The following is a 15,240-nucleotide window of genomic DNA, read 5'->3' as shown; positions in this document are numbered from 1 at the left end:
TTCGTAACTCAGGAGTCGGCTGGATTAGAGCATCAGTGAGACCTCAGACAATCCTGCGCCCCGTACACACCCTCAGAACAAGGGTTTTCACGCTGGCTTGTGGCAATCACCGCCTCCCACCCCAAAAAGCTTCTCCCCTTCTATAGAAGCTTCTACTGAATGCACTCTTGCCTTAAGAAAGTTTTAAGAGTACTACTTAGGCTACTGTAAGTAATACTTACTACTGGTGTTGATGTGAAAAGAAATGGGCAATATATAATCAAAACAATCCCTGTTGAGTTAAAGATAACAACGAACCACGCTAGCCTCGGGATCAGAGGAGTCACGGTGCTTACAGCACAAGCCAGTGACATGCACAAAGCACCCTTGTGTTAGGTTTTGGTAAAGGGATGTCTAACGGAAAATAGAAACCAGCTGCCCACGTGTCCCCGCATCTTCACCTGCACCTCAATCACCAGGGAGCCTGTGAGGTCGCAGACCCCTGGGCTTCTAACCCAGGGCCCTAACCCAAGTCTCAGGGGTCGGACAAGGAAATCTGCATTTTGACATGCTTCTCTGATGATCCTTATGCTCACTAAAGCCTAGGAGTCCCAGCTGTGTAAGTATTGCTGTGAAACTACTTTCAAGTTAAACTCAATGCCATCTTCAGAAAAATCAGGTATATCATTTTAAATTTTATTCCAGTAGTAAATATGATGAGATATACATTAGGATTATATTAATGCACTGAAAATTTCTTGAGGGACTTTATTTTAATAAATTAAACAAGTAAAAAGAAACAAATTCTCAAATCGGCTTTTAAGAAACAAGTTTAAAAAAATTTGTATAACTTTACCAACTTACAAAATAATATTAATAATTTAATATAATTAACAATACCTCATTTTTCTTTCACACACCATGACTCTATTTCCTCATCAAGAGACAAATGCCATAAACAAATAGGCAGTCATTGGGCAGAGCTATAACAGGATCTCTGTTGCTAAGCTGAGACACTCATAGGTCAATGATAATTTCCTGTTTCAATGATCTCCAATCTCCTTCTGCCCTAAACAAACTGTCATTCATGAAAGTCAAGGCTGGCATAGTCCTAAGGGGCTGAAATGCACCAAAAAAATAAAGCATACCTAAACACCTTACATTTCAATTTGAAAATGAAAGGATATAAAATGCTTTTTCTAGACGTCAATGTTATCCTAGGCTCCTCTCATACCACTGCCTCTGCTACTCACGGTCAGCACAAGACAAAGCACCTGACCTTCATGAGCCTCATCAGTTGCAGTGGCATCATGAAAACTCCCTTTGTTCACTTCAGACGAAGTAAAATTAAGTGAAAAAACATGAAAGTAACTCAAAGTATTGCTTCTAATAATTGACAATCTCCTTTGATTAGTAAGAACAGTTTGTACAGATGACTTGGACACCAACTCCCTGCCCACAGGGCTGACCGTGACTGAGACAAAGGCACTAAAATGCAGTCTCTTTCTCTGCATACCACACTAAAAAACTCAAGATCCAGAAAGCTCAACACAAGAATTCTCAGTACCATCTAACATATCACAGACCAAAGTAGACTGCAGATAAGCGCTTATTTAAATTTTGGACAACTCACCCCCATCTACCACAAATTCTTTCTTTCAACTTCTTGTCCGCCCCCCCCCCACAAAAAAAAAACCCAAAACATAAAACAAAACAAAAAGAAACACTCTTCCTTCCAAACTCCTGTTCTAAAACTGAGATGTGCCTTTCCTTCATAGGGCAGGCTCGCTCCCAGCATGCAGTCAATAATGCTGACTTCTGTTAATTACTTGAATAGTTAGCATCACATGCAGTTACATTTTAGAAGTTTAGTCTCCAACTACCTGAGTTACACATGTTATCTTTTAGTATTACAGAATAGAGGGATTACCTTAGACTTCTGACAGGAGAAATTCAACACAGTAATGGCCTAAGTCAGTTCAGCATGAAGGATTTTTGAATATTAAATTTTCCATTTATTACATATTCAATTAAAATATGTATATTAAAGCTTCTAGCCTTCAAGTTACATAATGAGTCATATAAGAAAAAAGTTATTTCAACAAAACGTTTTAAAAACCAACTTCTACAATATTTTATGTTTTAATGTTTGTAATGGTGTTATATTTTCTTCAAATCTATATTTTCATGATCAAAAGCATAGGAAAGTCCTATGGAGCAAAGAAATTGCAAGTCTCTGGTTTTCAAAAAATAACTAGGATTTGTAAAACAAATTTACCCTCAGATAAAGCCATACTCTTAATAATATGTACAGATAAACAACTGTAAAATTAGGTATTAATGTTTTCTTTTATGAAATTGAGACCATCTAGAATTTTTCTTCTAATATGAAATAAGCTAAGTATAAGTAGTACTTAAAAAAGACCTTCTTACAGTATTTCTTATTAGGTTGCCACTTTCCATGTCCTTAAGCTCAATTTCTAAGTCTGTGTAACACATACCCTGTGATCATCCGTGTTGTCATAGAAGATATGAGAAACCAAAGATGTCTCAGAAACCTGGCATTAAAGGCTAAACTGTAGAGAAGCCTAAAAAGGAATGGGGGAAAATAAGAGTAAGCAAACATTCATTCAATATATATATAAAAAAAGCTATAAACTGAAGAAAATGTACAATTTAGAAAATATCTATATTAACACCACAAATAGCATGCTTCCTACAACAGGTTGCTTGATGAGTGTAACTGGGACATATTCCTTGCCCCCTAACTACTGGAAGTCATCTGTCAGACTTTACTGATACAGAGCTAAGACAGCCCTGAGCTTTGGCCATGAGATCTACCCAAACGAGAAAGGGATGGGCTATTTTAAAGCACAAGTGGAGTTTGCTCCCCCTCTGAGTACATATATTAATACACTATAATATTATGTATTACTAATATTACTACTAGTATATATTTTTAAATTTTTAAATATTTAATGACTGATTTTAAGTCATTCTTGAAACAAACACATAAAAATGTATTTTTTAATGTTAACTAACATCTCAAAAAGAAGTTAAATCTAAAAATATATTTTAGGGCCGGCCCTGTGGCTTGGCGGTTAAGTGCGCGCGCGCTCTGCTGCTGGCGGCCCGGGTTCAGATCCTGGGCGAGCACCGCTTCTCTGGCCATGCTGAGGCCGCGTCCCACACACAGCGGCTGGAAGGATGTGCAGCTATGACATGCAACTATCTACTGGGGCTTTGGGGGGAAAAATAAATAAATAAAATCTTTAAAAAAATAAAAAATAAATAAATAAAAATATATTTTAAAGGTTTTAAAAAACCCCTCCTGTATAATATCAATTTGATAAAAAACCTAAGAAACTCTGTGGATCAAGAGTAGAAATTTACCTTTAAATTAGCTCTGTATAGTGCACTGCATTTTTTTAATAGGATATACTTTCTAGTCACAATGTTGTAATCAGGAAAAAAACTTGCATAAAACATTTTTAGAAGTGCAGGAGTCAAAAATTAAATTTCAAACTTATGAGACTAAACCATAGTAAAAACGGTTTATAAGAGTAGGAAAACACGGTTTTAAGAAAGGAATGTGATCTTACTTTAGAATCATCTTAGAAGAACAAGAAAGTAGAAGAGCAAAAACAATGTTGGTTTAGTAAGCAGAACTAAAGAATACAGACGTTTTTACTGTGTAATTAGAGAATGTATTAGGAATGATCCTGGGATGAAACTTAAAGATAAAAATATTATGAGAGCAGAATTCCACATTTTTAATATCCATACATCATCTAGTCTTATATACTTTTTGTGGGATGCTGAAGTTAACATCGAATCACTGGATTTTCAAAGTGAAAGAGATCTTAGAGACTGAATCTGATCCCCAAAGTTGTAAAGCTAGCTTGTGGCAGAGCAAGTAGCAGACCCCAAGTCTCCTGAGGGACAGAGGGCTCTTCTATCTCCTCAACCAGGTGACCACTAGCCCCAGTAGTCCCCTTAGACTTCTTCCAGTTCCTTTCGTAAGAAACGGCCATTAAGAGTAACTGGATGATTTGACTAAAGAAAAACACTATTTAATGGGTATCCACAATTCTCTACGGACTTCATAACCATAATTACTGTAAATATGGTACTGAGTATAATATAAAATATTGTAATAGACTAAATTTTGCAAGAAGTGTATTAATTTAAATACCAATAGTGGAAGAGAAATGAACAGGGTTTAGATAAGTCACTTTTCAATATAAAAATCTCAGATTTGATTGATCTAGTATTTTCCTGCATTCAATCCGAAATATCAGATACATTCTGCACTATTAGCATTTTCTGAGTACACAATAGGGATTACGGAGTGCTAGTTGAAAAAATCCAATCTTACTTTAGTGTGGTGCATTTTGAGATGTCCCAATAGCATTAAAAGCACAATCATTTAAAAAACAGTAAAAGCATGAAAGAGTATGTGAAATTTACCTAGAATCATGAAAACGCAGGCTAGAAAGATTATTAGATCATTTAGTCCAATCACTCTTCAAATGTCACATAGGGCAAAAGCAACCTGTTCTCATAAGAAAATGAGGGGTTGGACTACATCAATTCTAAGGTCTTTCCCAGCTCAAAAAAGTGATAGTTCTATGAAAGTGCATTATGTTTGTCACAAGTGCATACAGTGACAAAGAGGTAACAACACTACACTAATTCACAGGAAAGCTCAACTGGGTGAGTCTCAAAATCAGGTTGAGAAATTTAAAAGGTTTTTATTGGATTACGAAAAATGGTAATAACACAATAAGTTACAAGAGATGAATTAAATAAACCATGTTATCAAATTTGCTGAATCCCTGTCATTACCGTCTGAGCAAATTTCCACTTAAAATTCACTTCAAAAAGGCCGATACTGTTGAAAACTAGAGCTGTATTAGAAAATAATAATACATACCCCATCTCTGAAATATTTAAAACATTTACCATATACCTATATATAAACAAAGAGCATTAAAATTTTGATTTTCCTGCCTTTATGCAGTTTTATATGCTATAAAGGATATCCAAGCAACCACATGGAAAACAGAATAAGAAAAAAAGCTATATAAAACATGAACTTACAATATAAAACAATTCTTTTTATTTATTTATTTATTTATTTATTTATTTCTCCCCGCAAAGCCCCAGTAGATAGTTGTAGGTCATAGCTGCACAACCTTCTAGTTGCTGTATGTGGGACACGGCCTCAGCATGGCCAGAGAAGCGGTGCGTCGGGGCGCGCCCGGGATCCGAACCCAGGCCGCCAGCAGCGGAGCGCGAGCACTTAACCGCTAAGCCACGGGGCCGGCCCTAAAACAATTCTAGAAGGTAATATTTGCTTGCCTTATTTCTCTTCAACCAAGAAATTGAGTTATTTTTAAAAATGTATTATCTAGCATAATTTTATTGATATCAACAAGATTTCTTAAAATTGTGTTAAATATAAATACTAAAATTTAGCACCTCAAAAATTTGAAAAATTACATATTTTCAATAGGTGTGTTTCCTTTGCTCTTTTTTTTTTTTAACAACAACAACACGGCAAAAGAACACCAGCAACATTTCATCCCATGTTCCCAGAAATAATCAGAGTTAATACCTTGGTATAAATCACCCAGATACTCTGTGCATGTATGTAAACAAAAATGGGTTCTCCCAATACATTCTCTTATAACACAGTTTTTCACTTAGGATTATAATTACCATCTTTCCACAAGAATATATACACATATTTCTGAAGAATTGTTTTTATGGCTACACATTTCAAAAGTTATATTTTAACTTTGAAACAATTATATTTCCTAAATTAGGCACTCAATAAGCAATCATAAAACAAATTACTAAATCTCCACATAAATTACTGAAAGTTATTTATTTTGGGACTTTACTGCTAAAAGGTAAAGAAGTGACATATTCTCTATGTATACTGGGATATATTAAAAATAACCCATTAAGCTTTATTTAGCTGAGACAACCCTAAGAGTTAATTAGTAAAGGGCAACATTTTCAACCCAGGTCATAAATTTAGGCCAGTTGTCTGCAGGGACTATTTAAGTTATTAAAGAGAACGCAATGGAAGACACCAGCTCACACACAGGCAGTAAAGGTCACGACAACAAGGCATTCTCAGATCCTTCCTCTGTATGTAAAGGTGTCACAGGTAAAAGACATATGACAAGTCAGCCACCCAAAGACCACTCCACTCTTGTAGCACACAGTGCTAATGGAATACTTTGAGTTTTCCTGCTGAGTATCACTTTATTGGCAAAAGCAATGTTAAAATACATACATAACATTTCACCTCTGAGAAATGCAAGATTAAAAATAAATTCTAAATTTCCTTAATGATAATAAAAATTTTGAGACATTTCTCAGTTTGAGGCAACTTGCCAAAAAATTTTTCTTCACAAACAAGGTACTAAGACCAGAAGATAAGCTTTAGACATACAGCTGTGTTAAATTAACACTCCAGTGCTAAAACTATAACCAGTTTAAACAAATAGTTTCCTTTTTCCTGAAAATTGATTTTCTTTAATTTTAAGATGAACAGACTCAAAAAATGTACTTTCCCTCATACTATAGTTTAAATTAAAATGGGGGGCAAGCAGCATTCATTATCTTGGCTATTTTCCTTGACATTTCCTTCCCTTACTATTTCTTAACATTATTCTTAAAAGAAAACTTAAAAAAAATTTTTAAATAGTCTTTGTGTATGCTTTTTCCAAGTTTACTTGTATTACCTGTGAATCAATTATCATTCAAAAACGTTTAGAAAATTCTTAGAATCTAAGTTTTAAAACTCACTATAAATTATATTGCTAAATTTGACTAAAGCAAGCTTACTTTATCAATTTGATGTGTCTCACAATAACTACTGCCAATTAGTTTATAATTTACATATGATTTTGAAATAGAGTTCATAATAAAATCATTGTGTAGAAATGTTAAAAAGCTCACAAATTTTATTTGACCTTTATAATAGAATGCAAATTTTAATATGAATCAACAGCTGATTAAACCTATTGATTATACTGAAAATATCATTGATAATAAAAGTAAGCAGGAAATCATAAGAAAAAAATTTGTCTCTCTCTGTAGGTACATCCTCAATATTTTTTTAAATACTGTAAAAATTACAGTAAAAATAGTCACTTTTATGAATTTCTTGTGTATGCTTACAAATTTCTTTATGCAAATACACATACACATTCTTACTTTTTCCACCTTTCTGACACAAAAAGTAGGTTATTATTCACTGTTCTATATCTTTCTTTTTTCACTTAAACATATATCTTGCAAATCTTTCCATATCAATGTAAAAAGGGCCTCTATATTCCTTTATACATCCTGACAATCAATGTTAAACAGAAATTAAAATAGCAAATCCTAACCTTAAAAATAAGAGACACTAATATGAGCCTGGGAGGAGCTGAGAGAGTTATCAGCCTAGGAATTCACTAATCATCTTTTAAATACCTTTAAAATGAAATGCTGCAAGCAGTTAAAATCTACAACTGTTAAAGTAATAAGCCTATTTGCTCTTTCACGAGCTATGAAAAACATTCTAAATACTTAAAACCTAATATATTGAAACCATAAATAAAATCCCTAGAGTAGTTTCTCAGAGGAAATAGGTGCTGTACTCATAAAATCAGGGCTCCATATAAACTCCTTTACCCATTAGACACCTTTTGGAAGCAGTTCACTAGTAAACCTCAGAGCAGGGCAGTGATGCATTTAAATCCAGTAATTGCTATCCAAAGCAATGGACTTTGTGCTACAATAAAAGCAAGCGTCCTAGTCAGCTGCTATGATCCTCAGATCTCACATCCTGCTCTAATGCAATTAGCCTACAGAGAGCTGATCACCTAATCGCAGGACCACAGTTTCACTGACATCCTACTTCCTCCAGCAGCAATAAACACCAGTGAGCTAAGATAGCACCTAATTAGTTGGCTGCATCAATGTTTACAAGGCAATTTCAGCTGATGATGTATTCCTTACATACAGTTCATTTCAAAGAATGCCTTCCTAACCAAAAGAAACCGCTCTTTTCATGTCTGGGGATGGCATTTTATAAAAACAGAAGAGGACTCTTGAGGGTAGCTTAACTCATCTGATACAACATAGGACCTACTCACCGAAAGACAGCACCTTTCAGCAGGCTGCCTGTGTACACCAGTCCCTCAGTGCTTAGGAGACCTACTACATATTTTTGCACTGCAATCTATTAAATATTTTTCTGTTAAATTCTCATAAAACCATTAAACTACCACGCAAAATAGAGGGGAAAAAAATAGTTCAAGATTATCATCACACTTATCTAAGCACAAATTAGCCACATTTTAACTTGTATGTTTTCTTTCGTTCCTCTCAAAAGTTTATTTCAAAGTTTTGAAAAACAAAAATGTCAGACTGCCAGAGTAAACTGTTAAGAGTTAAAAAGAGTTAAAAAGAGTGCTATGAAAAAAACCTAAAAAGATATATAATATATTGGTTCTATAACACAGGCATGACTCCAACTTTTAAAATGGGTGGCTAGGACTCAACTCCTCTTTCACTCCTAAGATACCATAGAAAAATGAGCTTATTTGATTTGTTAACATATTACAGGGCACTTCAGAGCCTCACAGGCCAGGAAAAGGACTCGAACAGTATTAGTTGGTTTAGAAAAGAAAAACAAACTTTTATTTTCCATGAAATGCTTGGACAGCAGAGTATTCTATACCATATTCTACCAGAAAATAGCAGATAAAACTGATTCAGATTGAGACCAACGCAATCACAGGGGAGGAAAGCTTACTTTAGTGTTCACATAACGTTAACATCCAAGCAGACTTGCCTGACTTTTGGCACCATCATCCGATGCTGCACCATTAGCGTGTGGCAGATGGATGCCATCAGAGTAAAGGCCTCCTCACTAGCTGAATCCCTCCAGACCAAGTTTAACAGGGTGTTGGTCTGCTGTTTTGTATCCAACTTTTTCAGGCATTCCTCTGTTATGTATGGTATTGACAGCCTACCATCCTCCTAAAACACATCAGATAAATTAGTCTAAGTTAATGATGTTCTATTAGAACTTAACACTATACTACAAACATATAGAAAATCTTATTTTTCTTCAAGTGAAAATACAAGATAGACATTATCTAAAAATTATCCACATCACAATGAACGTTATCAATATCTCCACTAACGTACCCATTAAAGCAATCTGAAACCCTCCAGAGACCCAGTCATCATCCAGATCAGGCACCAATTTTGCCCAGCATAACAACGCAGGAACTGTGGATATGCAGTTTTGCCTACTGATGTGACAATATTTTCAATACTTACTTTTTTTTTTTTTTGTGAGGAAGATCAGCCCTGAGCTAACATCCATGCCCATCTTCCTCCACTTTATAAGAGACACTGCCACAGCATGGCTTGACAGGCAGTGCATTGGTGCGTGTCCGGGATCCAAACCCAGGCCACCAGCAGCGGAGCACGTGCACTTAACTGCTACGCCATGGGGCCGGCCCCAGTACTTACATTTTTTTTTTTTTTTTTTTGGTGAGGAGGACCAGCCCTGAGCTAATATCCAATGCCAATCCTCCTCTTTTTTGCTGAGGAAGACTGGCCCTGGGCTAACATCCATCCCCATCTTCCTCTATTTTATATGGGACGCCGCCACAGCATGGCTTAACAAGCGGTGCGTCGGTGCGCACCCGGGATCCGAACCGGCGAACCCCGGGCCGCCGCAGCGGAACGTGCGCACTTAACTGCCTGCGCCACCGGGTCAGCCCCCCCAGTACTTACATTTTAAGAAAAGTTCATTTCACATTTTTTAGATTGCATTGTACTGAGACAGCATACATGTGTGAAAATGTATTATCATCTGATAGAATTTCCATTTAAAATTATTTGAGAGATCACAGTTTAAGCAAAATAGAACATTAAAGAACTTATTTTTTAATCAAACGAAATACATAAATCTATAATTTTATACCTTAATTTCTCTAGAAGATCTGATTCACTGAATAAAACCTGAGCTAATACTCTATGCAGTTTACTTTTTTTGGGTATTAGCCAAAGGTATATACTTTTTTTTTTTTTTTTTTTGTGAGGAGATCAGCCCTGAGCTAACATCCGCCAATCCTCCTCTTTTTTTGCTGAGGAAGACGGCCCTGGGCTAACATCGGTGCCTATCTTCCTCCACTTTATATGGGACGCCGCCACAGCATGGCTTACCAAGCAGTGCGTCGGTGCACGCCCGGGATCCGAACCAGCGAACCCCGGGCCACCGCAGCGGAGCGCGCGCACTTAACTGCTTGCGCCACTGGGCCAGCCCCGGTATATACTTTTTTCATATATGTATGTATATATATATGAATATATATATATGACATTGGGTATTGCTGACTGTACTGTTTGGAAACTTGGATGGGTATAATTTATGTAATTTATAATAATTTACCAAATAAAACATTGTTTTAGAGATAAAAGTAATAAACTGTCTCCCAAACTTCAATCTTTAAATAAGATACACCTAATAAAAGACGTCAGAACAAGATTACTACATTAGTATTACTATTTTTGCAGTGTACATTTTTAAAATAAATTATACATAAACAATAACTGAACAAATTATACAGAAACCTAAGAGTTTATAGGGGGTGAAATTTGACCCTGGAAAAATCTCATACAATCAAATTAGATTCTACAAAATTAAGTATCATAGGAAAGAAAAGATAATATATAAGCAGACATCAAAAGATCTGACCCATGTTAGCTCAGGGCCGGTCTTCCTTAGCAAAAAGAGGAGGATTGGCATGGATGTTGGCTCAGGGCTGATCTTCCTTGCAAAAAAAAAAAAAAAAAAAGAAAAAAGAAAAGAAAAAGATCTGCCCCATGGGCCGGCCCGGTGGCGCAAGTGGTTAAGTGTGCGCACTCTGCTGCGGCAGCCTGGAGTTCGCTGGTTCAGATCCCGGGCACGCACTGACGCACCACTTGTCAAGCCATGCTGTGGCAGCGTTCCATATAAAGTGGAGGATGGGAATGGATGTTAGCCCAGGGCCAGTCTTCCTCAGTAAAAAGAGGAGGATTGGCAGATGTTAGCTCAGGGCCGATCTTCCTCACCAAAACAAAAAAAATCTGACCCAGAAATAAACAATGGTTTTGACTCTGCAAGTACATGGCTTACAACCAGGTCATTAGTTCTGAACCCAAACGTGGACAGGAAAGAAGAGACAATACCCAAGGCAAGGGAAAAATGAAGAGAAGAGATGAAAAACAGAACGAAAGCATAGCATTATATAACTATAATAAATAAGACCCTGAAACCCTGATGTATTAAAGAAGAAAAATAAAGCACAGCAAAGTTTTCACAGATGTGAATAAAAGAGTCAAACTGCACTTTTTAAATGTTAAGCGTAGCCACGGGCAAGCGAGCCTGAGTGTGCTTTTCTGTTTCACGTGTGTTCCTGTTCTGCTTTCACGTTTATGTGTCTTATCGAGGGAGGACTTCCCTTCCCGACATCTCGCCAGCAGACACAGCCCACAGCTTCATCTTCACATGGATACAAACGATATTGTGTATAAACACAATTTTAATTTCACAGATTCTCTAGAAGGTAATTAAGAATTAAAAACTGTCTTCTAGGGGGTTTGGTCTGTGGCATAGCGGTTAAGCGTGCACGCTCCGCTGCTGGTGGCCCGGGTTCGGATCCCCAGTGCGCACCAATGCACCACTTCTCAGGCCATGCTGTGGCGGCGTCCCACATAAAGTGCAGGAAGATCATCACGGATGTTAGCTCAGGGCCAGTCTTCCTCAGCAAAAAGAGGAGGATTGACATGGATGTTAGCTCAGGGCTGATCTTCCTCATGAATAAAAAAAAAAAACTGTCTTCTAAAAATGAAGTTTTATCCACATTCCATCTACAGGATCCTATTTCTTTTTCTGACCCTACAATAAAATACAAACTTTCTGGTGGACAGTTCTGAGTTTTGACAGATGCAGCAGTTCCAGCATCCACCAAAAAGTTCAGTTTTGCCCCCTTGTAAAGCCCAGGCAATGACTAATCTGTTTTTCCTTTTCTTATTGTTATGAATTTTTCCATCTATGCTAATAAAGCTGTATGTAGCCAGAGGGCACCATACTATAACCACCCTTTCATTTCACCATACCCTGAAGATTCACTTCACCTGGGAAACCTGACCCACTCTCAAGTGTCTTGCTCCTAGGATTAGACTCGGTATTAATCAATGTGAAATTTCCTAACCAAAAAATATTTAAAACCTTTTACCACCTCAAGGCATTTGAGTTGTGTAATAAGAGACAAAGAGGTCAGTGGCGAATATATCACCTAAGTAAGACACATAAATGATGTGTGTGTATATATAACGTAAAGCTTTGTATTTCTTGAAAATACACAGTAAACAATGCTGGGCCAAAATAGGAGAAGGAGGACTTAGAGATAACATGTAACAAAATTAATTTTAAACTAAATCATAACATTTATCATCTATAAAATTGGCAGAAATTAACAAAAGACATTACTTGGTGTTCACAAGGTAAGGTAAGAAGAAAAAGAAACTTAACCCTTTTTTTCCCTTTTAGGCGCTGGAAGGAAGGGGGACAGGGAGTGACTGCTAATGGAAATGGGGTTTCTTTGTGGGGTGATGAAAACGTCCTAAAATTGGACAGTGGTGATGGCTGCAGTTATGTTCACGTACTGAAAAAATCACTGAACTGTACATCACGTTAAAAGGGTGAATTTTATGGTAAAGTGTATCTCAACAAAGCTGTTATAAAAAAATTCTTAAAAAAAAAAAGAATAGTCCCTGGCAGAGTAAGTGCACTTCCTGAGAAGAAGGAACTTAATCTTTTTGTGTGTGTGAGGAAGATTAGCCCTGAGCTAATATCTGTTGCCAATCTTCTTTGTGCTGAGAAAGACTGGCCCTGGGCTAACATCCGTGCCCATCTTTCTCTACTTTATAGGTGGGATGCCTGCCAAAGCATGGCTTGACAAGCGGTGCATAGGCCCATGACCGGGATCCGAACCCGAGAACCCCAGGCCACTGAAACGGAGCACGCGAACTTAACCCCTACACCACCGGAACTGAACCTTTTAACCCAACAATTTCACTTCTAGGAAATACTTCCTAAGTAATAATTAAATTAACATACAGTATGACCCTATTTTGCATAAAAAAACAGACACAAAACTATGTATCACCATATACTTCGATAGACGTACAGGAAAAGGTATGGAAGAATATACTTCTAATCACTAGAATGGCTATCTCTGGGAAAAGAGTATGATGGTGGTGGAGGCAAGAGGACTTTATCTGTACTGCTGGAATGCTTTATAACAAGAATGCTTTAATGTATTATTATATAATTAAAAATAAAGATGGACAAAGTTAAAAACGACTTCAAAATTAGATGAAGCAGTCTACAATGTAACCCATTCACTGACACCCAGGCCCAGGGGAGCTTACTGGAGTGCCCATCTGCTTGTCTGTCTCTTCACTCTCATCTTCAGAGTCACTGGCTGAATCTTGACAGCTTGTATTGGCTGGTGAAACCGGTAACTGAGAAAGAAAAGTCTGGAGTACTCTTAAATACACTAGCAGTCCTTCCTCAGAGAGGGTCCCTTTGTAAAACAATTATAACATGTAATTAAAAGTGATCAAAAGACACTAGAAAACTCAGGTATCATTTTTCTTATACTCAGAGAGTCATTTCAGAACTTACTATTAAAATTCTAAGAATTCATGCATAGACGTGTGTATTAAAATATATTAGAGAAAGACACTGTTACTGTTAGATACAGATCTTGTGAAATTACAATTCTAGCATAGGCACATGAGAAGTTTAGCATAAATGGGGAAAACATCCCTGCACTCACAGGAGTTCTCCCATTCAACTCTAAATTCTTTTTAATCTGTGTGGCCTTATAACATCTAAATCAGTTATAGTATCTTATAGTATCTAAATCAGACTTTTTTATTGTGCCTGGAAACTTTCTCCAGGGTCACTGCCCAGGACACAGTCCTTCAGCAAATACAGTCTTCTAAGAAACTCCCATCCCAGAGGCCACCTTGACAACATGACACCTGCCACTGCATTACCTTCTCCTGACTTATCTGCTAATAATGGGGGTTCAGGTAAAACATATCTTGTATTTCATACCCAAACAATTTTCGCCAACAGTTAAAACAAAGTAGAAAAGCCCTGGTGCTCCACCACTTGTCTTGGAACATCTACTCTCTCTTAACAACAGTGCATTCAGAAAGGGCTCATAAGGGAAAGCAGACTGTGCATCTCCTAATGCTGGAATGATGAAATGAAAAATCTGATCTGTAAAAGGTGCTGCCAGAAACTCCTCTGTGAAGGCTGTAAAAACCTGTTGCCTGAAAAAGAAAAATGGAAGCTTTTAATAAAATCAAAACATATTGTTCACAAAATCACTGATTAAAATTAACTTTCAAACTATCCTTCTCAATTAATACATTAAGCATTCAATACGAACTAGATCATCCTGAAATGAACTTAATTTTGTGTCTTCCCCATTAAGAAAACTCTGCTATGTTTTTGTATCTTTTGACAGCTACTAGAAAGCAGGAAAATAACAAGGTCATCAGAATTATAAATTTACATTAGGGCACAGGTCAGAAATAAAAAGTACATTTTTCTTTAAACTGAGTCACATTAATAAAGTAAAAATTTGATTTTCAAGTCTATATTTAAAATAGCATCCTGTGTAAAAGTTACTGTTAGATACAGATCTTGTCAAATTACAAAATCAACAAACTGATTCCATTCTCACCTTGCACCTTCTGGACAGGAGTTGTAAGTAAAGTGCAATGGTTTTAGAACATTCTCTAGCAAAATTTTTGCTATAGGAACTCGAGATAAATCAGAATATTCAATACTTGATGGAAGCTTGCTGTTAATTAACAAATAGAGAGATCTGTAATACCCTAAAAGAAAGGAAAAACACATATTTAAAATTTGGTATCTTTTCTTATAATGAGGAAACCACATCAATTTTTAAATGTTTTTTATAAACCTCTATAGGTCCAAATTTACGTTAAGTTTTCTTCAACTTATTAAGGAAAACTTTAAACAAATCCCTAAGCAGCCTGAAAAGGTACATAAACTCCACGTACCCACCACCTAGCATCAACAATTATCAACCATAACCAATCACTGATACCTCCACTCAGCTGGAAGCAAATCCAAGATATAATTAT

The 15,240-nt window shown here is 36.5% G+C and overlaps 1 protein-coding gene across 2 annotated transcripts in view; it reads right to left on the bottom strand.

The window, feature by feature from the left end:
• UBE3C (ubiquitin protein ligase E3C) overlaps positions 1 to 15,240 on the bottom strand; it is a 140,788-nt gene that overhangs the window by 71,001 nt on the left and 54,547 nt on the right. For both annotated transcript variants that reach the window (XM_087433750.1, XM_087433758.1), the window contains exons 7-11: positions 14,814 to 14,967; positions 14,177 to 14,397; positions 13,483 to 13,637; positions 8,843 to 9,030; positions 2,481 to 2,567 (exon numbers count right to left, since the gene is read on the bottom strand). In XM_087433750.1, the coding sequence (XP_087289876.1) occupies positions 2,481 to 2,567; positions 8,843 to 9,030; positions 13,483 to 13,637; positions 14,177 to 14,397; positions 14,814 to 14,967 (805 nt within the window). The remainder of the gene's footprint in view (positions 1 to 2,480; positions 2,568 to 8,842; positions 9,031 to 13,482; positions 13,638 to 14,176; positions 14,398 to 14,813; positions 14,968 to 15,240) is intronic.

The sequence above is a fragment of the Ceratotherium simum genome, chromosome 1, assembly GCF_057802395.1.
Source record: "Ceratotherium simum simum isolate JZ-2026a chromosome 1, ASM5780239v1, whole genome shotgun sequence".
NCBI classification, from domain to species: Eukaryota; Metazoa; Chordata; class Mammalia; order Perissodactyla; family Rhinocerotidae; genus Ceratotherium; species Ceratotherium simum.
The sequence above is the reverse complement of the archived record's forward strand: the minus strand, read 5'-3'. Positions and strand labels throughout refer to the sequence as shown.